Here is a 27,691-nt window from a genome sequence, read left to right as displayed (position 1 = left end):
GGACACAGTCTCTGTCCCACGTGGGGCTCACAGTCTTAATCCCTATTTTACAGATGAGGTAACTGAGGCCCAGAGAAGTGAAGCAACTTTCCCAGTGTCACACAGCAGACATGAGGTGGAGCTGGGATTAAAACCCAGGTCCTTAGGACTCCCAAGCCCGTGCTTTGCCCCCTAAGCCACACTGCCATCCCAACATAGGATCCAGATAAGCAGAGATGATCTTGTGTTGGAATGCCTCTCTTACACTAACCACCTTTTCACATATTTAAAAAAGCCCCACAGCCAGACGTGAGCTCCCCACTGACACCACCCCCCAGCCCGCTGCAGACATTTGGGCACCACCATCTCAGCTACTCAACCCTGGCCTACAGTATCTGTGGCTCAATGCATGGCTGATCCCTTTTTCCGTCTTAGCGGCAAGCAGAAGGGTGGGCTGGTGAGCGTTGCATCTGACATACTGCAAAGTATTGGTTCTCGGCCGTAAGCACGTTAATAGTCGGTTCGGGCATCAAGCAAGATTTTTTCGTTTGACAACATGGAACCAATTGTGGCCTTTTTTATGTGGTCTATTTTATGGCATTTTTGTAGTGCTACAGGGCTAATTGGCGTCCTTTGCCCTGTAGTTCTCCTGTGCTGGGCGGGGGAGGGGATACATCATGCTCTGCTTTTCTCAACCTGGGTGAAAACAAGGGATCAGATTCCAAAGCGGGAAACTGCCGGAGGTCCCAGTTTATGGAGCTACAGTTCATGCCGATGTCGTTGTTCTCCTCTGGGAGAGCTCTGCAAGTGTTTCTAATGATCTTTGCTAGGAAGTTAAGAGAGGGGGAAAGGTTAATACTACGGGGAAATAAAAGGAAACCAAATTACATCAAGTACAATTAAATTGTTTCTATAAATTATCAGAGCCACGTTCCTCCACAGTGAAGTCATCAAGGGAGTTAATAAAACATGTTCGCTAGTTGTATGCCCCCTCCCTGCCCCCCAACTTTATTACACTCTGGCGTCTACTCGATGCTCTACAGTGTCAGAAACACCATCAGAACTATGACAGAGACCTCCCTGTCACTCTGTTCCTCTCCAGTTTGCTCTCAGCTCAGAGAACGCAGGCTGCTCCAGAGTAGTGGAGCCAACCTGCTTGAGCTTTAATTTCCTCTGCCTCTTAGTCTCATCCTTGGGTATTTGGACTCTTTCGAGCATCAGATTTTGTTGTGATTGTTTCAGATACCCTTTTGATGAGATTGAGAAACAGTGTGGCCTAGTGGATAAAGCACGGACCTGGGAGTCAGAAGGACTTGTCTGCTGTGTGACTTGGGGCAAGTCACTTCATTTCTCTGGGCCTCGGTTACCTCATCTGAAAAATGGGGATTAAAATTGTGAGCCCCATGTGGGGCGTGGACTGTGTCCAACCTGGGTACAGTGCTAAGCGCTTAGTACAGTGTTTTGCACACAATAAACACTCAATAAATACGATTGAATGAATGATTAGCTCATATCTACTCCTGTGCTTAGTACAGTGTCTGACACATTGCAAGCGCCTAACAAATACCGTTTTAAAAAATCAGCCTATTGTGGAGAGCAACTGGTTAGATCTGGTACTGCAATGGATGGGTTTCTGGACAGTTCAAATGCTAGTTTTGTACAATATTCTACTCTCCTCTAACCTCCTATAGTTAATAAACAATTGATCAGTGGTATTTATTGAGCACTTACTGTGTGCAGAGCATTGTGCTAAGTGCTTGGGAGACTACAGTATAACAGAGTTGGTAATGTTTGCTGCCCACAAGGAGCTTACAGTCTCGAGGGAGAGACAGACATTAAAATAAATTAGGATATGTATACAAGTGCTGCGGGGCTGACGGTGGGATGAGTATAGACTGTGAGCTCATTGTGGGCAGGGAATATCGCTATTTATTGTTATACTTTCCCAAGCGCTGTGTACAGTGCTCTGCACACAGTAAGTGCTCAATAAATTGAATTGAGCACTTTGAATGAATTGAGCGATTGAATGAGTGAATGCAAGTGCTTAGAAGGAGCAAATCCAAGTGCAGTGAAGGCAGAAGGGAAAAGGAGTGAATAGGACAGTCTCTCTCTTGTCCTTGTGACTGGCACAGATCTTCTCTGAGCAAGCCAGGGGAAGAGAAATATGAAAGGAGACAGATCTCCTTCTTGGAATAGGATAGCTATGCTCTTTTTTTCCAAGAGTTGTTACCTTCGCTGCCAGGCGGTGGATATGGACATAGTACTTTGGGATGTGATTTACACAAACACACACACACACACATACACTCCTCTTCTTCGCCCTCCCCCCCACCCCACCCCCGCCTCCCTCTCTCCACTCCTCTCCACCCCCAATGATAGAGCTGGAAAGAACTTGAGAGATCATCTGGTCCAGGCCCCTGCCTCCAGGCACATGAATAGCTAAAGCATTCAGAACTGATTTTTGTCAAGTCGTTTATTACAGACTTCCAGGGATGGGGATTGTCCAACCTCCTCTGTTAGGCTAGTCCAGAAAAATATGACTGTTAGAAAGCTCTTTTTTATTCCAATTGAAATCTCTCCTGCTTTAATTTAAGCCTGTTTAATTTACCTCAGCCCTAGATGGACATGGAGAAAAACTGGTCTGCAACTTCCCCATTAAAGCACTTCATAATCCCTGAAGACAACTCTTAAGACACCCTTCAGCCTTCTCTTCTCTAGGTTAAACAATCCCTGTTATTTCCACTGTTCCTTATAAAACCGGTTTTCCATCCCTTTAATCTTTTTTGTTGCTCTTCACTGGAACCTCTCCGGGTTCTCTCCATCCTTGTCTTACAACCTGATGAGCAAAGCTAAACATAATACTCTAATAAGGACGTAACTAGGGTAGAATGTAACAGAATTTTCCAATCTTGCCTGTCCTACTCCTGATGATGCCATGTTGGATTTTTCAAAATAGTCACATTACAGTGCTGACTCACGTGGAGCTTTTCACCAGCTCTGGCTCCCATATGTTTTTCTGCCGTATTTTGTGTCTAGCCAGTCTGTATTTGTTGTGTATATTTTTTGACCCTCTTACATTTAATCCTGTTTTCCTAGGACCATCTTTCCGATGAGTCTGCCACTTTGAATTCTATTCTTGACTTCCAAAGTGTTAGCAATCCTGCCCAATTTAGTAGCATCTGCAGAATAGATGTGTATGTTCTAGATTCCTATCATTAAGTCAGTTGTATTGAGCACTTACTGTGTGCAGAGCGCTGTACTAAGCACTTTGGAGACTACAGTATAACAGAGTTGGTAGACACGTTTTCCGAGGTCATTCCTGTGGACCCCCGTCTCAAAACATCCCTTCGACTTAACTCTCATTTATTAATGACTACCCTTTGAGCATGTCTCTTGAGCCAGAATCTACCTTGTAACATCATGGTCAATATCAGTATCATGGACTGTGTCCAACCTGATTAACTTGTATCTACCACAGCACTTAGTACAGTGCCCAGCACATAGTGAAAGCTTAACAAATGTCTTTTAGAAAACAAAAAAAATCCTTTCTCAACTCCTCTGTGAGGATGCCATGAGGAATGTAATCAAAAGTCTTTTCCAAGTCTGTCACTTTGTCACCATCATAGAGTATGAGTATAATTTTGGCACAGTTTCTTTTTTACGCAGCAATTTTGCTTGATTCCTATTGTCATTGGCTTTTCTAGTTGTAAAAGGAATGATTATTTACTCGAATATCTTTCCAGGTTATGATGTTAATTCCATTCAGTCGTATTTATTGAGTGCTTACTCTGTGCCGAGCACTGTACTAAGTGCTTGGGAGAGTAGAACATAACAATGAACAGTCACATTCCCTGCCCACAACAAGCTTCACATTCTAGAGGGGGAGACGGACATTAATATAAAAAAAAAGTGAATTACAGATATGGACAAAGCAGCGTGGCTTAGTGGAAAGAGCACGGGCTTGGGAGTCAGAGGTCGTGGGTTCTAATCCCAGCTCTGCCACTTATCAGCTGTGTGACTTTGGGCAAGTCAGTTCACTTCTCTGTGCCTCAGTTACCTCATCTGGAAAATGGGGATTAAGACTGTAAGCCCCATGTGGGACATCCTGATTACCTTGTATCTACCCCAGCGCTTAGAACAGTGCTTGTAAGCACTTAACAAATACCATTACTACATATGTGCTATGAGGCTGGGAGGGAGCAAGTCTGGGCGATGCAAAAGGGAGTGGGAGAAGAGGAAAGGAGGGTTTAGTCAGGGAAGACCTCTTGCAGGAGCTGTGCCTTCAATAAGGCTTTGAAGGCGGGGAGAGTAATTGTCTGTCGGATTTGAGGAGGACGGGTGTTCCAGGCCAGGGTCAGGATGTAGGCAAGAAATCGGCGGTGAACAGGCAGGACTGTATTTCCTGGGGTCTTCCTTGTTAAAATGGTCTTGGGATTTTCCCTTTCCCAGTCTTTAGGGGCTTTTTGTGGCAGGGAATGTCTGCCAACTCTGTTATATTGTAGTTTCCCAAGTGCTTAGTACAGTGCTCTCTGCATAGTAAGTGCTCAATTAATATGATTGATTCTCTTATCTCCATAAATTCTCAAAAATATTAGTGTGAGATTCTGCAGTATCCACCAATTCCGTAAGTACCCTAGGGTATACATTATTAGTCCCCTGCTGTTTTAAATGCATCTGTTTTGTTGTTTTTTTCAATCCCCTTTAATTATTTCTTCCCTTAGTTTACTTTGACTTTCTAACCTTCTGTCCCAAGTGGAACGTGCTCTGGTCAGCTGCTGATTTTTTAATTTTTTTTCATAAAGACTAAAGTGGAAAGCCTTAAAAGCTAGTGGTTAGGAGTTTGTGTTTAATGCAGAAAGAAATGGGTAATGGTTAGAGATTTGAGGGCAAGTGGGTGGTGCATTTTGAATGATGTTTTAAGAAGATCATTAGAAGCAGCAATTAATAAATGCCAGTTATGTACAGAGCTCAGTATGAGGTACTTGAGAATGTACTTGAGAAGCAGCATGGCCTAGTGGATAGAGCCCAGACCTGGGAGTTAGAAGGACCTGGGTTCTAATCCCAGCTCCTCCATTTGTCTGCTGTGTGACCTTGGACAAGTCACTTAACTTCTCTGAGCCTCCGTTCCCTCATCTGTAAAGTGGAGTTGAATACCGTGAGCCCCATGTGGGACATGGACTGTGTCCTACCGATTACTTTTTTATCTACCCCAGAGTTTAGGATTGTGCCTGACTCAAGGTAATCGCTTAACAAAAACCATTAAAAAAATGCATTCGAAATCAAAAGACACAGCCCCTGCTCTTGAGGACCAAAAATAATCTGAGTAGCTGTATGTAAGGTAGACAGAAGAGGAAGACAAATTCATTCATTCACTCATTCAATCGTATTTATTGAACGCTTACTTGTGCAAAGCACTGTACTAAGCACTTGGAAGAGTACAGTATGACAACAAACAAACACTATTCCTGCCCACAACGAGCTCACAGTCTAGAGGGAGAGACAGACATTAATATAAATAAATAAATAAATAAATAAATAAATAAACAAACAGATGTATGCAGATGTATACATACCTGCTGTGGGGATGGGAGGGAGGATGAATGAAGGGAGAAAATCAGGATGATGCAAAAGGGAGTGGAAGAAGAGGAGAGGAGGGCTTAGTCAGGGAAGGCTTCTTGAAGGCGATGTGCCTTCAATAAGGCTTTGAAGTGGGGGAGAGCAATTACCTATCCGATAGGAGGGAGGGCATTCCAGGACAGAGGTAGGATGTGGGCGAGTTGTCAGCGGTGAGATAGATGAGATCGAGGTACAGTGAGAAGGTTGGCTTTAGAGGAGCACAGTGTGCAGCCTGGGTTGTAGTAGAAGAGTAGCGAGGTGAGGTAGGAGGGGGCAAGGTGATTAAGTACTTCAAAGCCAATGGTGAGGAGTTTTTGTTTGATGCAGAGGTGGATGGGCAACCCCTGGAGTTTCTTTAGGAGTGGGAAAACATGGTCTGAACGTTTTTGAAGGAGAGTGATCCGGGCAGCAGAATGGAGTATGGGCTGGAGTGGGGAAAGACAGGAGGGAGGGAGGTGAGCAAGGAGGCTGATAGAATAAACAAGGCAGGCTAGGATAAGTGCATGCATTTAAGCGGTAGCAATTTGGACGGAGAGGAAGGAGCAGAAGTGAACAAGACAAATGAGCAAAAAGACAAATGAGCAATCAGCTGTAGAAATACATCCGGGATATGCCAAGGGATTAAACCAGAGCTATGACCAGTGTGGATAGGAACGGGTAGATCTGTGAAATGTTGTAGAGGAACAGGCAAGATTTAGAGACGGATTGAGTGTCAGAAATGTTTCCCTGACTAATTTCCATATCCTTGGTCATATCCCATTAGCCACCGTTAGAGTTTATGCAAATACTGGCTTATTTATTCCACTTATTCATTTATTTATTTATTCATTTTTGCTTATTTTTGTTGGTACTAGTTGAATCTAAGTTTTTTCCTTTTGTTCCCTTTATACTCCATGTGTCTCCTCCATTAGCTTCTAAGGTCATCTAGACAGGGAGAATGCCTTCTGCTTTCATTATATGCTCCCAAGCACTTTGTACACAATAGACACACACAGTAAATACTGATGATGATGATGATGATGGGGCATAAAAGGCAGAGAGGAATCAAAGATGACATTCAGTTTGCAAAATTCAGGTATGAGGGAATTGTCTGTGTAATCTATGACTAGGGGAGGAGTCCATTTAGGAGCAGAGATGAGTTGAGTTTTGACATATTGAGTTTCAAGTGGGTCATAAGTAGAAGCAGGAGACAATGAGATTTTAAAGCAGGTGAGGGGACAGGGTTGGTGAGGAAATAAGAATAATCTTGGTACTTGTTAAGCACTTACTATGTGCCAAGCACTGTACTAATCGTTGGGGTGGATAGAAGCAAATCAGGTTGGACACGGTCCATGTCCCACATGGGGCTCACAGTCTTAGTCCCCATTTTACAGCTGAGGGAACTGAGGCCCAAAGTCCCACAGCAGACAAGTGACAGATCGGGATTAGAATCCAGATCCTTCTGACTTCCTGGCCCGTGTTCTCTCCACTAGGCCCTGCTGCTTCTGCTTTAAAGGGCTGCTTTAAAGGACACTTCACTAGTTCAACATTTATTGTTTTGTTTTTGTTCCTTTCCATTTTGCTTTGCTCACAGAAAACGGTTTCAGAAGATGGTCTCTCTCTTTGGGGGTGGGGGGGCAGTGTTGCGCATGGGGCACTGTCTATCTCCCTATCCCTTCTCCTTTGCCAAAGCTCTCGGTTAATATCCCTTCTTTTGGAGAGAAAGTGTCTCAGATGGAGCTCAAAAGCTAGCCCGTGGTCATTGTCTCATGCAGAGCAATAACCTAAAACCATGCGAAGTGGATGTGGTTTAGGGACTCGGATGTCCATTTGGAGTGTGGATAAATTTGAACTGTCCATTACTCTTCTCTGAAGAGCAGAAGGGACTCCTCTGGAGTCCCTCTGGAGTCCCTCTGGGACCCCAATGGCAGGAGCATCTCAAGTCTCTCAGCTTTCTCCAGGTTGAGGTCCTTTTCAGTGGAGTTTCGTTATGGTCCCCACAAACAGCAAAGCTTTTTTCATATCCTCACGTCTTGTTGTCGGAAGCAACTACTTTTCATCATCAGATCTGAATCGTTCCCTCAATAGTAGTAGTATAAATGTACTGAGTGCTTTCTCTCTATAGAGCACTGTACTAAGTATTGGGAAAAATACACAAGTGAAAATTAGACACAGTCTCTCACCCTCAAGGAGTTCACAAACTAAGAATAAGGGAAAGGAAAAGGAACAGATAATGACCCGGGCTTGGGAGTCAGAGGTCGTGAGTTCTAATCCCGGCTCTGCCACTTGTCAGCTGTGTGACTTTGGGCAAGTCACTTCACTTCTCCATGCCTCAGTTACCTCATCTGGAAAATGGGGATGAAGACCATGAGCCCCACGTGGGACAACCCCATTACCTTGTATCTCCCCCAGGGCTTAGAACAGTGCTTGGCACATAGTAAGCACTTAACAAATGCCATCATCATCATTATTATTATTATTATTATTAAAGAAGGCTGGAACAACAATTAAAAACAAAGACCAGGATGGCTTTGGCAGCAGGGCAGACCAGAATTCCAAATGTCCAACCCCTTAAAGCATATACCATCTTTAACTTTTTGATTTCTGGGCTAATCTTCTGGAAGTCATTAGGAGGTCAAGTCAGTGCTCTGAGATTTCAGTCTGGTAGCCTGATCTAGGGAACATTTGCTCAGTACCGTGAGCTAACAACCTGGGTGGGAGCTGTCCAGGACTCTGCTCACCCCACCTTGGAGGGGATGTTGCTGATTAGGATATCGTACTTTAAAGAGAATTCTTCCTTGAGGTATTTACCAATGCTACTCCGGTGGGAATATGCACGTCTCGCACCATAACGTAAGACATGCTTAATGTAGACTGTAAGCTCCTTGTAGACAGGGAAGGGGTCGACCAACTCTGTTGAATTATACTATTCCAAGCATTTAGTACGTGCTCTGCACACGGCGCTCAGTAGATCCCACTGATTGATAGGCACCAACCAGCTTAGCGGTTAGAGCATGGGCCTGGGAGTCGAGAGGACTTGGGTTCGAATCTCAGCTCTGCCACTTGTCAGCTGTGTGACTTTGGGCCAGTCACTTCACTTCTCTGTGTCTCAGTTACCTCATCTGGAAAATGGGGATTAAGACTGTGAGACCCACGTGGGACAACCTGATTACCACTGATTAGAACAGTGCTTGGCACATAGTAAGTGCTTAGCAAATACCATCATTACTATTAACTTGTATCTACCTCAGCACTTAGAAACAGTGCTTTATGCATAGTAAGCGCCTAACAAGTACCATAATTATTATAATGAGAAAGCAGCAGAAAGTCTAGGTGACTCAAGGGAAAAGATGCCCAGGAAATATTCACGGGGTAACCAAGAGGGTTACCCTCTAGACTGTAAACTCATTCATTCATTCATTCAATAGTATTTATTGAGCACTTACTATAACAATAATAATAATAGTAATGTTGGTATTTGTTAAGCGCTAACTATGTGCGGAGCACTCTTCTAAGCACTGGGGTAGATACAGGGTAATCAGGTTGTCCCACGTGAGGCTCACAGTTAATCCCCATTTTACAGATGAGGTTACTGAGGCACAGAGAAGTTAAGTGACTTGCCCACAGTCACACAGCTAACAAGTGGCAGTGCTGGGAGTCGAACCCATGACCCCTGACTCCGAAGCCCAGGCTCTTTCCACTGAGCCATGCTGCTTCCCTATACTAAGCGCTTAGAATGTACAATTCGGCAACAGATAGAGACAATCCCTGGCCATTGACGGGTTTACAGTCTAATTGGGGGGAGACAGACAGACAAAAACAATAGCAATAAATAGAATCAAGGGGATGTACATCTCATTAACAAAATAAATAGGGTAATAAAAATATATACAAATGAGCAGATGAGCACAGTGCTGAGGGGAGGGGAAGGGAGAAGGGGAGGAGCAGAGGGAAAGGGGTGGGGACAGGACAGGGAATGCGTCCACTAATTCTGTTTTATTGTACTCTCCCAAGGCCTCAGTACGGTGTGCCACGCGTAGTAAACGCTCAATAAATATCATTGATTGATTGTTTCCATTTTGTTTTAATTCAGGAAGAAAAAGTAGCCATCACCAAAGCCAAACATTTCTTGGAGTCTAACCTCTATTCAGCAGAAGACCCCTACACCACGGCCCTTACTGCTTACTCCTTGACTCTTCTGCACAGCCCTTCAGCCCCTGCAATGCTCCGGAAACTAAACAGCCTGGCCATTATGCAAGGTACTGTCCTCCCAGAAAGTTCAACAGGATCTCCGATCATTGAAATAATAATAATAATTATTATTATTATGGCATTTAAGCACTTACTATGTGCCAAGCACTGTACTAAGTGCTTGGCTAAGTGCTTGGCTTCAAAGCTCTCCTTCACCTTGCCCCCTCCTACCTCTCCTCCCTTCTCTCTTTCTACTGCCCACCCGGTACACTCCACTCCTCTGCCGCTCACCTCCTCTCTGTCCCCCGTTCGCACCTATCCCCTCGTCGACCCTTGGCCCACGTCCTACTGGTGTCCTGGAATGCCCTCCCTCCTCACGTCTGCCAAACTAACTCTCTTCCCCTCGTCAAAGCCCTACTCAGGGCTCACCTCCTCCAAGAGGCCTTCCCAGACTGAGCCCCCCTTTCCCCCTGCTCCCCCTCCCTTCCCCACTTCTGCTCCTCCCCCTTCCCCTCCCCACAGCACTGTGCTCGTTTGTTTATATTATTTATTACCCTATTTATTTTGTTAATGAGGTGTACATCCCCTTGATTTTATTTATCTTGATTGTTTTTGTTTGTGCTGTTTTCCTTTGCTGTCTGTCTCCTCCGTTTAGACTGTGAGCCCGTCATTGGGCAGGGATTGTCTCTATCTGTTGCCAAATTGTCCATTCCAAGCGCTTAGTACAGTGCTCTGCACATAGTAAGCGCTCAATAAATACTATTTATTGAATGAATGAATGAATGAATGAATGAATGAATGAATGAATGAATGAATGAAGTGCTGGGGAAGATGCAAGTTAATCAGGTTGGACACAGTCCATATCCCACAAGGGACTCACAGCCTTAACTTCCATTTTACAGATGAGGTAACTGAGGCACAGAGCAGGCAAGTGGTTTGCCCAAGGTCACACAGCAGACAAGTGGCAGAGCCAGAATTAGAACACTTGTCCTCTGACTACCAAACGCGTGCTCCTTCCTCTAAGCCACATTGCTTAGCTGAATAGCAAGCGCATATTCTCCGAATGGCAAACACTGGACTTCCATATACTGTCCAGGTTACTGATTTTGGTATTCTCTAAAGAGTAAGCCCAATGACGTGGGGGTGGTCTCTTCTAAGTGAATTGAATTCTGTTTTTGAAGGAAGCCGGGTGAACGGCCAGCGCTAACAACGGTGACCAGTGGGTTAACTTTTGTTCCCATGTGAGAGAGATATTGATAACTGGCACAAGCTCAGGTTGGACCACAGAAATGGCCAACCCTCCTGTGCATTTTCTGCAGGAGTAAGATGCTAAGATGAAGAACTCGGGAGTTAACTCCTGGTCTTTCTTTAAGACGATTTGATGGCTTGGGATTCCATCATTTATTTGGCTACCCAGGCAGTGACGTGACTGCCCAGTATCTATTTGTCTCTAAAATGAAAGTACAAGTCATCTTTGTAAGATGCAATTAGAGTAAAATGCTCCTGAGCTGCGGATGTGTCCATCAGAAATAACCCAATGGAGAAGTTCTGCTCAAAGGTAGCCACCCAGGGTCGAAAGAGGACAGTGAGACTTCGGCGTAGTGTATAGACCATGGGCCTGGGAGTCAGAAGGTCATGGGTTCTAATCCTGGCTCCACCCACCACTTGTCTGCTGTGTGACTTCGGGCAAGTCACTTCATTTCTCTCTGCCTCAGTTACCTCATCTGTAAAATGGGGCTTGAGACTGTGAGCCCCACGAGGGACAGGGACTGTCCAATCCGATTTGCTTTTATCCACCCCAGCACTCAGTACAGTGCCTGGCACATAGTAAGCGCTTAACAAATACCATCATTGTTATTATTACGGTTGCCTTAGGCCCCCTGTAAAGGAAGAGTCTACGTTTTAGGATTAAGACTGCGGAGGTATGTTTCAAAACAATTCCCTCTTCACAGAATGCCTGGCACATAGTAAGCGCTTAACCAATACCATCATTGTTATTATTACGATTGCCCTAGGCCCCCTGTAAAGGAAGAGTCTACGTTTTAGGATTAAGACTGCGGAGGTATGTTTCAAAACAATTCCTTCTTCACTGAATGATTGCATATGAAAAGAGCGAGAGAATGCATCTGTTATATAGTGCTCTCCCAAGCGCTTAGTAAGTTGCTCTGTACCCAGTAAGCACTCAATAAATACGATTGATTGATTGCTTGATTGTAGAGGGCTCAGAGATACCCTCTTTGCCCTACCAGGCACCTCGCAGTGTGAGCAGAGGTGGGCCAAGCAGGAAATATGTGGATGGCCCAGTTTAAATTAGAATAATAGTAATAATTATAATAACGGTATTTGTTAAGTGCTTAGTATGTGCCAGGCACTCTACTAAGTGATGGGGTGGATACAAGCAAATCGGGTTGGACACAGTCCCTGTCTCACGTGGGGCTCAAAGCCTCAATCCCCATTTTTCAGATGAGGTCACTGAAGCACAGAGAAGTGAAGTGACTTGCCCAAGGTCACACAGCAAGCAAGTGGCAGAGCAAGGATTAGAACCCATGACCTTCTGCCACTTGTTTAAACCCTCACCACGACTGCCAAAACAATTCAACCACATGCCCTGCTTTTAACGATGGTATTTAAGTGCTTACTATGTGCCAAGCACAGTACCTGAGCAGCGCACAGCCCGAAAGGCGCAGGCTCAGGAAAGGTGAACTACTGTCTCTTAATGGGCACTGTATGCCAGGGTGCAAGAGATTTTCTCTGAAGGGCCCTCGTAAACAAGTATACCATCTCCCATCCAGTATCACCTTTGAACCGGACAACTCGACTGTTACATGTTTTAAAAAATAGTTTACAGTTACCCCTTAACTTATTTTATTTATCTTTCCCACGGTCATGCAGTTGGCAAATGTGGACAACCATCATGCTTGTCTTATGAGTTTGTGTGTCCGGTCCAGCCCTCCACCAACCATCCCTCTGTCCGGACCTTCGATCTTTGAAAACTGCAAGCAGACTTCATGACAACATTCATTCGTTCATTCATTCAATCATATTTATTGAGCACTGATTGTGTGCAGAGCACTGTACTAAGCGCTTGGGAGAGTACAATACAAGAATAAACAGATGCATTCCCTGCCCGCAACGAGCTTCCGTTGCCTCACCCCCACACGTGCCCCAGCCCTCCCCGATCATGAACGGTCTCTATTTCCAGATGGATTCACGCACTGGAGTTTGACAGGATCCCTGACCACTGACGAGGACACTTTCATGGGCTTTAACGACGGCCTCTCTCAGTCAGGTACTCCCTATTTACAAGTATCTCCTGTGACTCAATCTCAAGAGCGGGGAAGGAATCTGAAGCGACGGACAGCCGTATTTTCCCATTACGCTGTCGGTTTGCGGTCCTAACCTCCCCTCATCTCCGGACGCCTCAGTGCACAAATGTGTGGGTCCACCGTGTCCAGGGAAGCAGATGATTTGAAATGAATTCCCTCCCCTAGTCGGTGACTGCTTGTCTTTCAGTTGTCTCAGCAGAAGTGGAAATGACGGCTTATGCCTTGCTGACGTACACGCTCCTGGGCGATGTGGCATCTGCCCTTCCTGTAGTCAAATGGTTGTCACAGCAGAGAAATGCCCTTGGGGGGTTTTCATCCACACAGGTGAGCCCGTGTTTAGGTGTGTCAGTCCAGTTCCCTAGACAGCAAAGGTGCTGGAGCGAAGCCGCCCTTAGGGAAAAGCCCAAGAAGCTGCAGCCGTCCCTACCCTTTGAAAGGAGAGGGCTATTTCTGAGGACCAGTCATAAAGGGGGCGTTCTAGGGGGTTCCATTAGTTCCCGAAATTAGTAAGGAGTTTGCTACAAGGATCATAGTCGTCATTCCTCGTTATGGTGTTTGTTAAGCGCTTACAATGCGCCAGGCTCCGTAGTAAGCACTGGGGTGGATACAAGTTAATCAGGTGGGACACAGTCCCTGTCCCACATGGGGCTGCTGGTCTTCATCCCCATTTTACAGGTGAAGTTACTGAGGCACGGAGAAGTTAGATGACTTGCCCTAGGTAACGTAGCAGACAAGCTGCAGAGCCCAGATTAAAACACAGGTCCTTCTGACTCCCAGGCCTGTGCTCTATCTGCTTGGCCATGCTACTTCTCAATCATAATCATAATCCCAGTTATACCACTTAATGTTGGTTTATGGCACTGTTAAACTCTCAGTTTAGCATCAAATGATTTATCGAATACCTATTTTGGGCAGAGCATTGTATACTAAGTGTTTTGGGGACTAAACAGAGAAAGATGAATTAAATACAGAGCTTGCCCTCATGTTAGTCACTGACCAAAGAAGCAGACAAGTGTAGAAGCAGCTGGAAGTTCAGCAATGGAAGTTAATTGTGGTATTTAGTATGTACGTACTATGTGCCAAGCACTGTGCTCAGTTCTGGGATTGCTGCCAGGTAACCAGATAGCTCACAACCTAAGAGGCAGAGAGAGCAGCTATCTGATCCCCATTTTACAGATGAGGAAACTGAGGCACAGTAGATACCCAACTTGGTGTCATCTTTGACTCCTCACCTGCTTCTCTCTGAAATTCTGCCACGTCTTCCTGTGCAACATTTCCCACATTAACCCGTTCCTCTTCACCCGGACTGCTACCCCTTTGCCCAAGCTCTTATCATATCATGGCTAGACTATTGTATCAGCCATCTGACTGGTCTCCCTGTCTCTAGCATCTCCCGCTCCAATCTGAAGCATTGCTCATCTCTCATTTCTCCTCACAACCCTCCAATGGCTCCTCTGTTCCCTCTCCATCAAGCAAAAACTCCACACATCAAGACTCTCCACCATCTCTCCCCATCTTACATAACAGCCCTCTTCCCCTACTACTCTCCAGCTCACTCCCTTCGTTCCTCCTAAGCAAACCTTCTGACCGTAGCTTGCTCTCAACTGTCCCACCTCTGTCCCCTTGCTCATGCTGTCCCACCAGCCTGGAACTCCCTCCCCTCCATAATTCAACAGCTTTTCCCCCTTGAAAAGCCCTCATAATATCCCAACTCCTCCAACGAGCCATCCCTGATTATGTCTCAACACCCCAAGAAACATCAACCCATCAGTCATCTCTAGCACTTACATATTCATTTTTGTACCCCCAACATTTAGGTAAATTATGTGTGTGTGTATATATAAAATGACTTGAAAATAGGGTTATCAGAATAAATTGACTGTTTAGTCAATTGTTCATTTATAATAATCGATTATGCAGTAAGTTTATTCTGACTATCCAACTTTTTTCATCTATCTTCCCCATTAAAAGCACAAGTTCTTTGAAGGCAGGGAACATTTCTCATGCTTCTGTTCTCTTCAAAGCATTTAGAACAGTGCATTGCACCCAGGGGACACTTAATAAATACCTTTGCTACGTTAGACACTTGCCCAAAGTCCCAAAGCAAGCCAGAGGCAGAACTAGAACTAGAACCCAGATCTCCTGACTCCCCCATCCCATGCTTTTCCATAGACCATGTTGTCTCCCCAAATTTCATCAGACTCACGGTCTCCTTTATGCCACAGGACACATGTGTTGCACTTCAGGCTCTGGCCGAGTATGCCATCTTATCCTATGTCGGAGGAGTCAACCTCACCATCTCTTTGGCTTCGACTAACTTAGATTATCAGGAGACCTTTGATCTGAACAAGTCGAACAAGAAAGTCCTCCAGACAGCAGTGGTAAGTCGGTTGTCTTTTCACAGGTGTGAGTAAACATCACATTCTTGGCTCGAGGTTGCGAATTCCCAGAGGAAAGTGCTTTGAGATCCAGCTTAGACCTGGATTCTGATTCGGAGACACAATGCTGCCTAGAAAAGGTCATACTGGGAAATGAGTGAAGCCTTAGGGTGGGAGTTGGTGACTCTTTTTTTGGAGAAAAATCTAATAAATTGAAATCTTGGAGCAGTTGGTATGCAAAGAGCCATCTAATTTATCTCCCCCGCCCCCATCACCACCACCACCAATGATGTGTGATGTCATGGGGGCTAGGGGGAGGGGAAGGGAAGCGGGGGAAGAAGGATTGGGTGAGGGGAGTCAGCAACAGGTAGCCCCCACCCCAGTGCCCCCAGAGAGATAGCATTTGTTTTACTCTACTAAAAAGGTGGAGGTTAGGGCAGGGGTGAGAGAGAATTGAACTTGCTGCTGGTTGTTTTCCTCTTCCACCATGGCCATATACTTGGCTGCTTTCAGACCTGAGGTGCTTGTGGGCCTGTGACAATTATTTGCAACTTCAGTATAGTGGCTGAACTTGCTCCCTGCCTTGACACCCGGCACTTAGCCTATCTGTGACTTATCGGTGGTGGCCCAGGGTTCCCAGTGTCTGGCACCAGAGCTGCTCTTTGCCCCTAAGTGTTTGGGTATTGAACCGTCTCCTTCCCTGCCTGGCTTGGCTGACCTGTTTCGGTGCCACTTCTGTTTGCTGCTTGAGGGTGGTGTCCGAGGGGGATGAGAAAGTAGGGAGATGAGAGCAGCTGTTGACTGGTGAGGCATGGAGCCACTGTTTTGGTTCCCCCTCAGCCCCTTTCCATCTCAAAGGGACTGAGGACCCCAACTACTTCCTGCATAGCTTTTTGCTTTGGAAGCTAAGCTAATAGAATCACCCTCCTAATGCCAAGTCCAGTTTTGATTCCAGAAAGAGCTATATAAATCTCACAAACCAGAGATTCCCAATCCCTGCCTTAGAGTACCTCGCGGGCTGTTCTCTTCCTAGAAAGGGTTCTTACAATTATTTTTACATTTAAGATCCCATTAGTTAAGTTGTGGCTTTCATCACAAGCTTTGTTTGAAATTTTTGATTGGGAAAATTGGAACATTGTTCGACGTGTTAAGTGCAGTGATTGAGCATCAACCTGCAAACACTTCTTCCTCTTCTTTAGAAGCACACTTAATTCTGTAATGTGGGGGTTGTGTTCTTTCAGAATCCTATGTTAAGGCAAAGTCACGTTGTAGTACTCACCCTGTGTCCAACAGCACCCGCATATGAACAGCCGTCTCTTCCGACACCGTGTCACCCTGTTGTATGGCCAGACAGATACACGCCGCGGAAGAAACTTCCCCAATTCTCATGTCACGTTCTATCCAAAGTGCGTAGTGAAAACACATGTTCTGGAAGAACCGAATATAGTATTTTGGTCTAAGACACACCTGGAGCTCAACAGACCCTGAGCTTAAGAATATCAAATGTTTTCCATACCTAAGTTGAAAGTGCTCAGATCTCATCTCCTACTCTCTCTACAGATTCCCAGTATTCCCACTGGACTGTTCGTCAGTGCAAAGGGAGAAGGCTGTTGCCTGATGCAGGTAAGAACCTTGCAGAGGTGAGGGGGGAAAAAAGCTGACATTGCCCTGTCTTTAATGTAGAACTAAGGAGCAAATTTCACTTGAGAACATCTGACGCATATTCGACTAGGCCACAAAACAGAACAGGAGTATGGAGGGAAAATGTGGATTGGTCAGCCAAGAGGCTTCAGAAGTCTTGTTTGAAATTACGCTCCCTGCACTTCAAAGCCTTATTGAAAGCACATCTCTTCCAACAGGCCTTCCCAGATTAAACCCCACTTTTCCTCATCTCCCACTCCCATCTGCGTCACCCTGACTTGCTCCCTTTTCTCTTCCCCCTTCCCAGCCCCCACAGCACTTATGTACATATCTGTAATTTTATTTATCTGTATTGATGTCTGTCTCCCCCCATATAGACTGTAAGTTTGTTGTGGGTAGGGAATCTAACTGTTTATTGTTGTATTGTACTTTCCCAAGTGCTTAGTTCAGTGCTCTGCACACAGTAATTGCTCAATAAGTATCACTGAATGAATGAATGAAAGCGACTATATAATCACCTTTATAGAGAAGCAGCGTGGCTCGGTGGAAAGAGCCCGGGCTTGGGAGTCAGAGGTCGTGGGTTCTAATCCCGGCTCCACCACTTGTCAGCTGGGTGACCTTGGGCAAGTCACTTAACTTCTCTGGGCCTCAGTTGCCTCATCTGTAAAATGGGGATGAAGACTGTGAGCCCGACGTGGGACAACCTCATTCCCTTGTATCTACCCCAGCGCTTAGAACAGTGCTCGGCACATAGTAAGTGCTTAACAAATACTAACATTATTATTATTTATCTAGAGCTTGTATACAGGAGAGAGTTCATTTCTTGATTCGATACGCACCTCAAAAATGAAGGAAACAAGTACAGAGAAGAGCATGGCCTAGTGGATAGAGCCCTGAGCCTGGGAGTCAGAAGGACCTAAGTTCAAATCCTGGCTCTGCTGCTTTGCTGAAAAATCAATCAGGCCTCCCATAATCTTGACTCTGGTAGCCCACATGAAGGAGATGACCTGAGCCCATCTAAACCTGTGGATGGGAACCCTACTTCACTCAAACTGCTACCCTCTCTCCGCCACAGATCGACGTGACCTATAATGTGCCGGACCCAGGTACCAAGCCAGCTTTCCAACTCCTTGTGAACCTCAAGGAGCCTAAAACCGAGAGGCACCCTCTAAGACCAGCCCCTCCAGAGAAGAAACGCTCTGAGACCCCCCACCGGGATCGGCCTCTCGTGGATGATGACGACCCAGCCTCGGATCAGGATCACCAGGAATACAAAGTCAGGCTGGAGATATGCACGAGGTAAGATGGCTCTGGGTGGGGAAACCAGGAACATCAAGCATCCAGTCAAAAGTCCAAACAAATGGGTACCTTTGACATCCTGGTGCTAAGGTCTCTCACACTTTCAACCGTACTAAGCCTACTGGCAAGGATGGCTCCTTCTCTGCCAAAGGTCCTTCTTTAATCAGTGGACTGGGCATGGCCATTGCCCACGTGGCGTCGGCTGAGGGTATATGACTTCCCTTACTTTCTGGTATAGCGGAAAGTACTTGTTTGTGGAGAACGTTCACAGGAAGAATTTGTAAACGAACATTTCTAGCCAATGGAAGAGTAGGTCATCTTTGAGCCCGAAAGCCGAGTGCACGATCATTAAATGGCACATAGGTGGTGCTTGTCAAGAATGGCAGGAACTGAGTAAGATCAGTGCATCCCCGTGCAAAAAATGTGCCATCCCATTTTATAATGAGTGCGGCAGTGAAAACCTAATTTAGTTAATTTGGCCGTAAACCTGAACTCGGTTTTATAAATAATATTGAGTTGATCCTCGGTGTTTGTTTGAATTGCTTTAGGATAGTCTGATAAGTTTTGGGTACAAAAACCTTAGCAAAAGGTGCCGGTTGCAGTTTGGAATCTGATTGCTGGATCTAGTAGTTACTATGGTAACAGTGGCATTTCCAGGGATATTGGGTTGCATGGTTTCCCATAGGAGGTTGCTTATCACTTCCTTTCTTTTAAAGAAGCATAAAATAAAGCCAGCTGTTCCGTAATTATGATGTTAACCTTCCCTTTAACCCTTCCCATTCCTCCCACCTTTACCTTTATCAAAGAGTGTTATACAAATTGTTCCCGGATTTGTTCCAGGAAAGTTCAGTGGGCAGTGTGGGTTGCAAAAGCTTGAGTGGAACCAATGGAGTGACATAATAATAATAATTGTGGCATTTGTTAAGCGCTTTCTTTGTGCCAGGCACTGTACTAAGCATTGGGGTGGATATAAGCAAATCGGGTTGGAGACAGACCGTCTCAAATGGGACTGACAGTCTTAATTCCCATTTTACAGATGAGGTAATTGAGGCCCAATGAAGTGACTTGCCCAAGGTCACACAACAGACAAGTGGCAGATCCGGGATTAGAACCCAGGTCTTTCTGACCCCCAGGCCCATGCTCTGTCCACTATGCCACCCTGCTCCTCGATGTAAAGCCTCCAAGTGAAAATCAGGAAATCTCCCCCGTTTTCTCTAAAAATATATTTCTCAGACCCTGTTCCATTAGGTAGCGGATGGTGAGATGCAAAGATTAAGCAGGTTTAGTGTGGGGCAGGGGAGATGTCATGAAAAATGCAACTACAATCCCCAACTCAGTCTTGCAGTTAGATCAACCTTTCTCTCTGGCCATAAGCCTAGAATTGGAATTCAGGTATATTTGGTTTGTTTGGTTGTTGGGGTTTTTGTTTTTTTTGGTGATGGTTGTTGTCTCCACTAGGCCCCTTCAGATTAAGGTCCTGTGCAACGGCTCTGCCCTTCAGATCCCTTAAATCTGCAGTGGAGGTCTTGGCTATATGATTTAATGAGTGAATCTACCCCAATAAAAACCAACAGGGAGATGGGAGAGCAGAAAAACCGAACTGTGATTGGTGAAGCATTTTCCCTTCATGACCTTTACAGTGATGAAGCCAGAGTTTCAGGGTTGTCAATCTGTTCCTTGAAGATGTCTGTAACCAAGGCGGCTGTCTTGCAACAACACGGCCTTTCCACAGTTATTTCCAGAACTTCTGCCATGGGAATTGCCAGAGTGAAGACAGAAATTTGAGAGGAAGCCCAATCCAAGCAGATTCATTGCTTGCGAGAAAAGGGGGGAGGAAGGGATAGCAAATGCTATATTTTCTTTAATTGAGCCTGTGTATTTTTTTTCTCCTCATCAAAATGTATTCATCTCTGATTAACCCCTTGAGTATCTCATACAGATAAAGGAAATGGATCCCGTGTAGCAGAGCCTGGTGTATAAGCACTGATGACTTGAGGGGCCCCCAGGGAGGTGTTCAGAGGTGGGGCTGCTTGGGCGGGGAGCTGCTAATCTGTACAAATCTGGTGTTCGGGTCCAGACGTTCTGGGAGAATGTCTATATTGCGTCTGAGGTGTGAGCTGAATGACATGTTGGGGATAGGAAACTGAATAAACTCTCTGTAAATTCTCCAGTGCTGAGTTTTTGCAGATAAATGGGGTCCTGGAGGCAGCCAGCAACTTCAGTAAGACTTCCAAAGGGCAGAATTATCACATGTACCAGTGCCAGGTTGGAACTGTAGGCTTTGCCCTGTTGTATCCTTTGAGAGTGCCCTTCTAGGAGGTTTCCAAAGTGAGCCTTTGCTCTTTTACCTGCCAAAGCTTGAGCTTCTTCAACATATTACGCATGCTGGCTCCTCCAAAAAAAAAAAAAAAATCAATCCGAAGATTCAAAGATGCAGCTGACCAGGGGATACTGGAGAAAGAGGTTTTGCAGGGTACATCCTGCCGATGGTGACCGTGTATTGCACCCAGGGGACACTCAATAAATGCCATTATGGTGCTATTTTAAATCTTTATCACCCATTTGGGAATAGAGATTGATGGTTTCTCCCCGGTACTAAATAGCATCAAGTTCCCACATAGCAGAGAGCGTTTTCATGAATTGGCATCATTGGGATCAGTTTGAATAGAGCGTGCAAGGTTGAATGGTTACAGTGAACTGAATTCTTCCTCTGAAGAATTTCTTCTGTTCTGGTATGAGGCATCATTAACATTCATAGTTTGTTGACAGCCCGTGCAGAGAATGGATTTACCTTGAATTTTCCGAGCTGTTCCATTACGCTACTCTTCTCATCTAGTTGACTTTAGAGTCCTTTTAAAATGTTACTTAAAGCAAGTCATTAAATGCATGCTTTGAGTTTCTTTATTGGACTGCAAACTCCAGGCCAACTTGGGTGTATGCAAATGCAATTTGGGGCTTTGGCCATCAGGAGTAGCCTTGAGCTTTGCAGTGAGAAGTTGATAATGCTTCCTAGGAACTGGATGGGAAACTCAGGAGAAACTCTTCAAAATGAGAAATTTCTGCTACTGCAGTAGAAAGTGTGCTAAACATTCCCAGTGTTCCCAGGTTCTTCTTGTCCAAATTATCTGAGTTTACAATCCCGTTCCCCTCAGCCCCCCGCCCATCCCCCTCCCGACACAAACACACAATCGCCAGCTTTACAACTGATTATTCATTTTTCCCGGTTGGTCTGATCACAAATCCTGCTGATTCTGAGATGCCTCTTTTCAGCCTCGTGAAAGGTTCCAAATTTCCTAAAAAGTTTCCCTCTTATCAAACCAATTGAAAACATGTAGATTTCCCTGTTCTGAGTCTCAAACCCTTGCGGGTTCACAACAGAGGGTATTACTTCCCCATCTGTATCCTGTGCTGGATTTTTGGCTCATGAAAGCAGAGAGGAACATTTATAAAACTAAAAGGACTAGTGCTTTCAGCAATTCTTTCACCTGGGGAACTGTTGGCCTCTCGTTTGGGTCACCGCTAGCTCTAGTATGAGCGTAGTTATCCTTAGGAAGCTGGCTCCCTTTCTCCAACTACTCGATCGCCAGCTGTCTGATGAATGTTTTGTTGAATTAGGTCCTGAATTTATTTCTTTTTACTGTCTTCTGGGAAGGTGGCTTCACTCTGGATCCTCAAACATGGCTGTCTTGGAGGTCCCTCTATTTTCAGGGTTCCGAGCTGATATTGAAAGCCTCGAACAGGTAAGAGATGGAGAGGCCAGAACAAATCCACCCCAGAGTTGGCACTCGTCGGCCAGTACCTCATTTCCTTACACTCGGGGGCTAGCTTATCAAGCTCTTGGTTGCCCGAAGGTAAATGCCATGGTGGGAAATTCACTGACCCCTTGTAATTATGAATATTTTAAAAACCTCACTTTGTCCAAAGACATTGATAGGCAGATGTTCTAAATAAGATTAACTGATATAGTTAAAAAAGCCAAATAAATGTGTTGCTGTGCACAGCTTAAGGTAATTAAAAGATATACATTTGGAAATCCTGTAGTGCAAATGGGCTCTAACAGGAGCTGTTTATGGCTTTTTAGTGGTCTGTATTATCTCCAACATCTGTATTTGATTTGGATGGAGGCACCGTGTCTTGGAATTTATTTTTTTTTTTGCCTTCTTTTGCTTGCTTGCTTTCTGGGAGAACATCATGCTTCTTACCAGCCAAACCGAGGTGGACAGAGAGGATTGTCATCCTGGTAAATCCATAGAATTCTCCAAGGATTTTTGTACTGTAGTCTTCAGATTTACTTTCTACTTTATTGTTACATAGAAAAGACCTAATACTATAACTCCAGTTTGCAGTGATTGTGCATCTACAATGACAGAGGGATGGTATTTTGTGGCGAGCAACAAAATTGCATTCTGGAGAAACAATGCGAATTAATCGGGGATTCCCAGTACTATGAAAAGGAATTTAATGTTTATATAAGATTCTCTTTAGAGGTCCTTGTAGCCATCTCTCTGAAGAGTCCCTTTGCTGGGATGATTGCCAGCTGCAGAAGGAAACAGAGACTTTATACAAGTGGGTGGTTTTCAGGGACTGCTGGGTTTTTGACATTAAAAGGATAATTTACCCAATCAATCAATCAATGATACTTATTGAGTGCTTACTGTGTGCAGAGTGCTGTTCTAAGTGCTTGGGAGAGTACAATATAACAGGATCAGCAGACCCATTCCCTGTCCATAATGAGCTTACCGAATGTCATACTAGAGTATTTACAGAGAGAAGGTTGTCATCCTGCTGTCCTCATGAAGGGAAATACAGATTGAGAATTTGTCTGACTTTGAGACACTTTCTTCAAGGAAGCATTCTAATCACTTTAGGTCCACAAAATGTCTCTAGGGTAGCTTCCATTTCTGCCACATGTGATTTAGGGGTGGAACAACCAATAGCAGAGCAGGGGATTCATCCTGTGTATTCTTTGGGGTTCAGTCCCCCCAAGAGATTACAGATGGGCTCCCCAGCCCAGAGAATGTGTTCAACATTGCTTCCAAATCTCCCAGGCTTCCAGGGGTGTCAGAAGCGATCGACATATATACATATACACACACACACACACACATATATATATGCTCTACTCTCTCTGCCCTTCCCTCATCCCACCATTTTTATGGTATTTAAGTGCTTACTAGGTGCCAGGCACTGTCCTAAGCACTGGGTAGATACAAACTAATCAGGTTGGACCCAATCCATGTCTCATATGGGGCTCACAGTCTTAATCCCCATTTTTCAGTTGATGGAACTGAGACACAGAGAAGTGAAGTGACTTGCCCGGAGTCACATAGCAGAAAAGTGGCAGAGCCAGGATTAGAACTCAGGAAGTCCATCTGACTCTGCAGCCCGTGCTCTATCCACTAGACCACGCTGCTTCTGCATATTACTTGCTTCCAAGATCACTGACCTGGAGCCTTGCTCTGGTGTCTTGCCTGAACTTGTTTAGCCACTCCCTATATCCCTGTGCCTAATCAAGCCATATAGATATAGTTGGTAGAGGGTATGTAAAAAGGAGATAGACAACATTATTAAAATTCTGGGTAAATAACAAAATAGAATAATAGAAACTTTTCCAACTTCTGTCTGGGCTCTGGTCAACAGTAAGATAATGTCCCAGAGGGAGAAAATGATGTCCCAGAGATGAGTTAAAATTAAAAAATGTCATCCTTCACTTTCAGAGAACCCCCCCACCCCAATGATGAAACTTTGTTCCTGACTGAAAAGGTCAATGTGGGACCCTCCTTTCTGGCCACATTGTGCACAAAAGGGCCACTCCTGATTGTGTTGTCATACTTGCTGTTTGCAGCATTTGGTGCTATTTTTGCTGCTTAAATTAAAAGCACCAGGAGAGTCAAGGGTCAATGAGCAAAGGTTTCCCAAACTGTGAAGTGTCTTATCATTCAATCAATGGTACTTATTGAGAAGTTACTGTGTGCAGAGCTCTGTACTAAGCCCTTGGGAAAATACAGTACAATAGAGTTGGCTGACATTTTCCCTGCCCACAAGAAGCTTACAGTCTACAGGGGATGACAGACATTAAAATAAATTTGAGACAGAGGAAATAGGAGAGTATAAGGATGTGTACATAAGTGCAGTGGGGCTGGGCTGAGTATCAGAAGGCTTAAGGGGTACACAGCCAAGAGCATAAACAAAGCGAAGAGAGAGGCAGATAGGGAAAATGAGTCGGAGACGGCCCCTTGGAAGAGAGGTGATTTTTAGGAGGGTTTTGGAGGTGGGGAGAATGGTGGTCTGTCAGATATGAAGGGGGAGGGAGTTCAGGGCCTGAGGGAGGACATGGGCAAGGGGTCGGTGGTGGTATAAATGAGATTGAGGCATAGAGAGTAGGTTGGCATTAGAGAAGTGGATCATGTGGATTGGGTTGTAGTAGATATGCAGGATAAGGTAGGAGGAGGAGAGCCGACTGAGTGCCTTAAAGCTGATGTTAGGGAGTTTGTGGTGGTGAATGGACAGCCATTGCAGGCTTTTGAGGAGTGGGGAGATAGGAACTATACGGTTTTTCATAAAAATGATCTGGGCACAGGGTGAAGTATGGACTGGAGAGGCGAGAATCAGGAGGGCAGGGAGGTCAGTAAGGAAGCTGATGCAGTAGTCAAGCCAGGAAGTGAGAAGTGCTCGGATCAGCATGGTAGCAGTTTGGATGCAGCAGAATCCATATGCATGATAACCATGTATGTCTAGAGTAACTATACCATATAGCAGACTCTGCCAAGTAAATCATTTCCAGGGGCGGGGGGCATACTTACTTTTTTTTTAACTGGTTTTAGATCTGCTTATGGAGACTAAAAATTGACTAATGAGGAACTATTCTCTGAAAAGGGTAGTAAACACCCAGAATAAGTTGATCAGAGATGGTGCTGGGAGGTAAGTGTGAAAAGGAGTTTAGGAAAGGTCCCTCGAAGGACAAGAAGGGAATGGAGGAAAACCTGGAGGGTAGGAGAAGGACAAGACCAAATGGCTGAAATATTAGGGTGTTCAGCTTTTCCCTACCTCTTTGTTTCCTTCAGCTCTCACATCTGAAGTAGTTAGAGTCGATTTAGCAGCCTTCAGCTTCAGGAGAGCAGTGTACTGATGTGCTGTTAAACCTGGCACGGCCTAAAACACCACTTCCTACTGTAGTTCAGCGGGAGACATTCCCATTAGATGCAGGAATTGAATTTTCCTATGAGAACCTTCAAAATCAAAGCACTTAAGGCATTGAATCATTGGATTCTTTTTGCTTTTGCCAGAAACAGTCATTGGGCAGCTTTCAGCTCCTAAATACATTTCAGCTTCGGGAGTTTCTGGGGTTTTGTAGCTTCCTTTCTTTTTCTATTGATTTAAGCACTTTTTAAATAGTTCTAGACCACATTATTCTTCCCTCTTGTGGATCCAGTTTATTGGTCTTGCAAGCAACTGGGCTATCCCCGTTGATTGACTGATCTATCAGGGTCCTCTGACCTGCTCACCAGTTACTGTTATCATTTGTTAACTTTCAATTAGTACATTTTAGGCATAGGCTTTCCCTCCGCTATTATTGCAACCGTGGAGTAGGAAGGTCCCCTGAGGGGAATGGGGGGTCAAGGAGGGTGCTGAGTACAGTGCTCTGCACACAGTAAGCACTCAAAAAGCACCACTGATTGATTGAGGAGGAGGGTAATGGCAGGGTGTGATGTCCAGATTGCATCTTTTATTCATTCATTCAATCGTATTTATTGCGCACTTACTGTGTGCAGAGCACTGTAGTAAGCGTTTGGATCTTCCCTCCCAAGCCCGGTCCTCTCCCAGACTTATAATAATAATAATAATGTGGTATTTGTTAAGCGCTTACTATGTGCAAAGCACTGTTCTAAGCGCTGGGGGGATACAAGGTGATCAGATTGTCCCGCGTGGGGCTCACTGTTTTTAATCCCCATTTTCCAGATGAGGTAACTGAGGCACAGAGAAGTGAAGTGACTTGCCCAAAGTCACACAGCTGGCAAACAGCAGAGCCGGGATTCGAACCCCTGACCTCTGACTCCCAAGCCCAGGCTCTTGCCACTGAACCGCACTGCTTCTATCACCGTGGATGGTACGACCATCCTTCCCGTCTCTCAGGCCTGCAACCTTGGTGTCATCTTTGACTCGTCTGTCTCGTTCACCCCACACATCCGATCCATTACCAAGACCTGCCGGTCTCACCTTTATAATATCGCCAAGATCCCCCTTGCCTCTCCACCCAAACGGCTACCTTACTTCTACGGGCTCTCGTAATATCCCGGCTAGACTACTTGTCAGCCTTCTCTCTGATCTCCCTTCCTCCTCTTTCGCCCCGCTCCAGTCTATTCTTCACTCCGTTGCCCGGCTCATCTTCTTGCAGAAACGCTCTGGGCATGTCACTCCCCTTCTTAAAAACCTCCAGTGGTTGCCTATCAACCTCTGCTCAAAACAAAAACTTCTCACTCTAGGCTTCGAGGCTCTCCATCACCTTGCCCCTTCCTCCCTCTCCTCCCTTCTCTCTTTCTACTGCCCACCCCGCATGCTCCGCTCCTCTGCCGCCCACCTCCTCACCGTCCCTCGGTCTCGCCTATCCCACCGTCGACCCCTGGGCCACGTCCTCCCGCGGTCCTGGAATGCCCTCCCTCCTCACCTCCGACAATCTAATTCTCTTCTCCTCTTCAAATCCCTACTTAAAACTCACCTCCTCCAAGAGGCCTTCCCAGACTGAGCTCCCCCCTTTTCCCTCTGCTCCCTCTACCCCACCCCTTCACCTCTCTGCAGCTAAACCCTCTTCTCCCCCCTTTCCCTCTGCTCCTCCCCCTCTCCCGTCCCATCCCCTCAGCACTGTACTCGTTTGCTCAACTGTATATATCTTCATCACCCTATTTATTTTGTTTAATGAGATGTACATCACCCTGATTCTATTTGCCATTGTTTTAATAAGATGTTCTTCCCCCTGACTCTATTTATTGCCATTGTTCTTGTCTGCCTGTCTCCCACGATTAGAATGTAAACCCGTCAAAGGGCAGAGACTGTCTCTATCTGTTGCCGATTTGTACATTCCAAGCGCTTAGTACAGTGCTCTGCACATAGTAAGCACTCAATAAATACTATTGAATGAATTGTACAATTCGGCAACAGATAGAGACAATCCCTGCCCAACAACGGGCTCACAGTCTAAAAGGGGAAGAGAGACAGCAAAACAAAGCAAGTAGTCAGGCATCAATACGATCAAAATAGATAAAGAGGATCATAGATATATACACA

General features: G+C 45.3%; 1 protein-coding gene across 1 annotated transcript in view; it reads left to right on the top strand.

Annotated features, from left to right (window-relative positions):
• Positions 1–27,691, top strand: part of CPAMD8 (C3 and PZP like alpha-2-macroglobulin domain containing 8) — a gene marked incomplete at its 5' end in the record, with an annotated part of 120,137 nt that overhangs the window by 74,062 nt on the left and 18,384 nt on the right. Inside the window, 7 exons of the mRNA XM_029051144.2 lie at positions 9,668–9,833; positions 12,968–13,054; positions 13,279–13,415; positions 15,317–15,472; positions 17,030–17,092; positions 18,186–18,409; positions 22,062–22,149. Of these exons, the coding sequence (XP_028906977.2) occupies positions 9,668–9,833; positions 12,968–13,054; positions 13,279–13,415; positions 15,317–15,472; positions 17,030–17,092; positions 18,186–18,409; positions 22,062–22,149 (921 nt within the window). The remainder of the gene's footprint in view (positions 1–9,667; positions 9,834–12,967; positions 13,055–13,278; positions 13,416–15,316; positions 15,473–17,029; positions 17,093–18,185; positions 18,410–22,061; positions 22,150–27,691) is intronic.

This window comes from Ornithorhynchus anatinus, chromosome X1 (assembly GCF_004115215.2).
Source record: "Ornithorhynchus anatinus isolate Pmale09 chromosome X1, mOrnAna1.pri.v4, whole genome shotgun sequence".
NCBI lineage: Eukaryota > Metazoa > Chordata > Mammalia > Monotremata > Ornithorhynchidae > Ornithorhynchus > Ornithorhynchus anatinus.
This window is presented reverse-complemented; position numbering and strand designations above follow the sequence as displayed.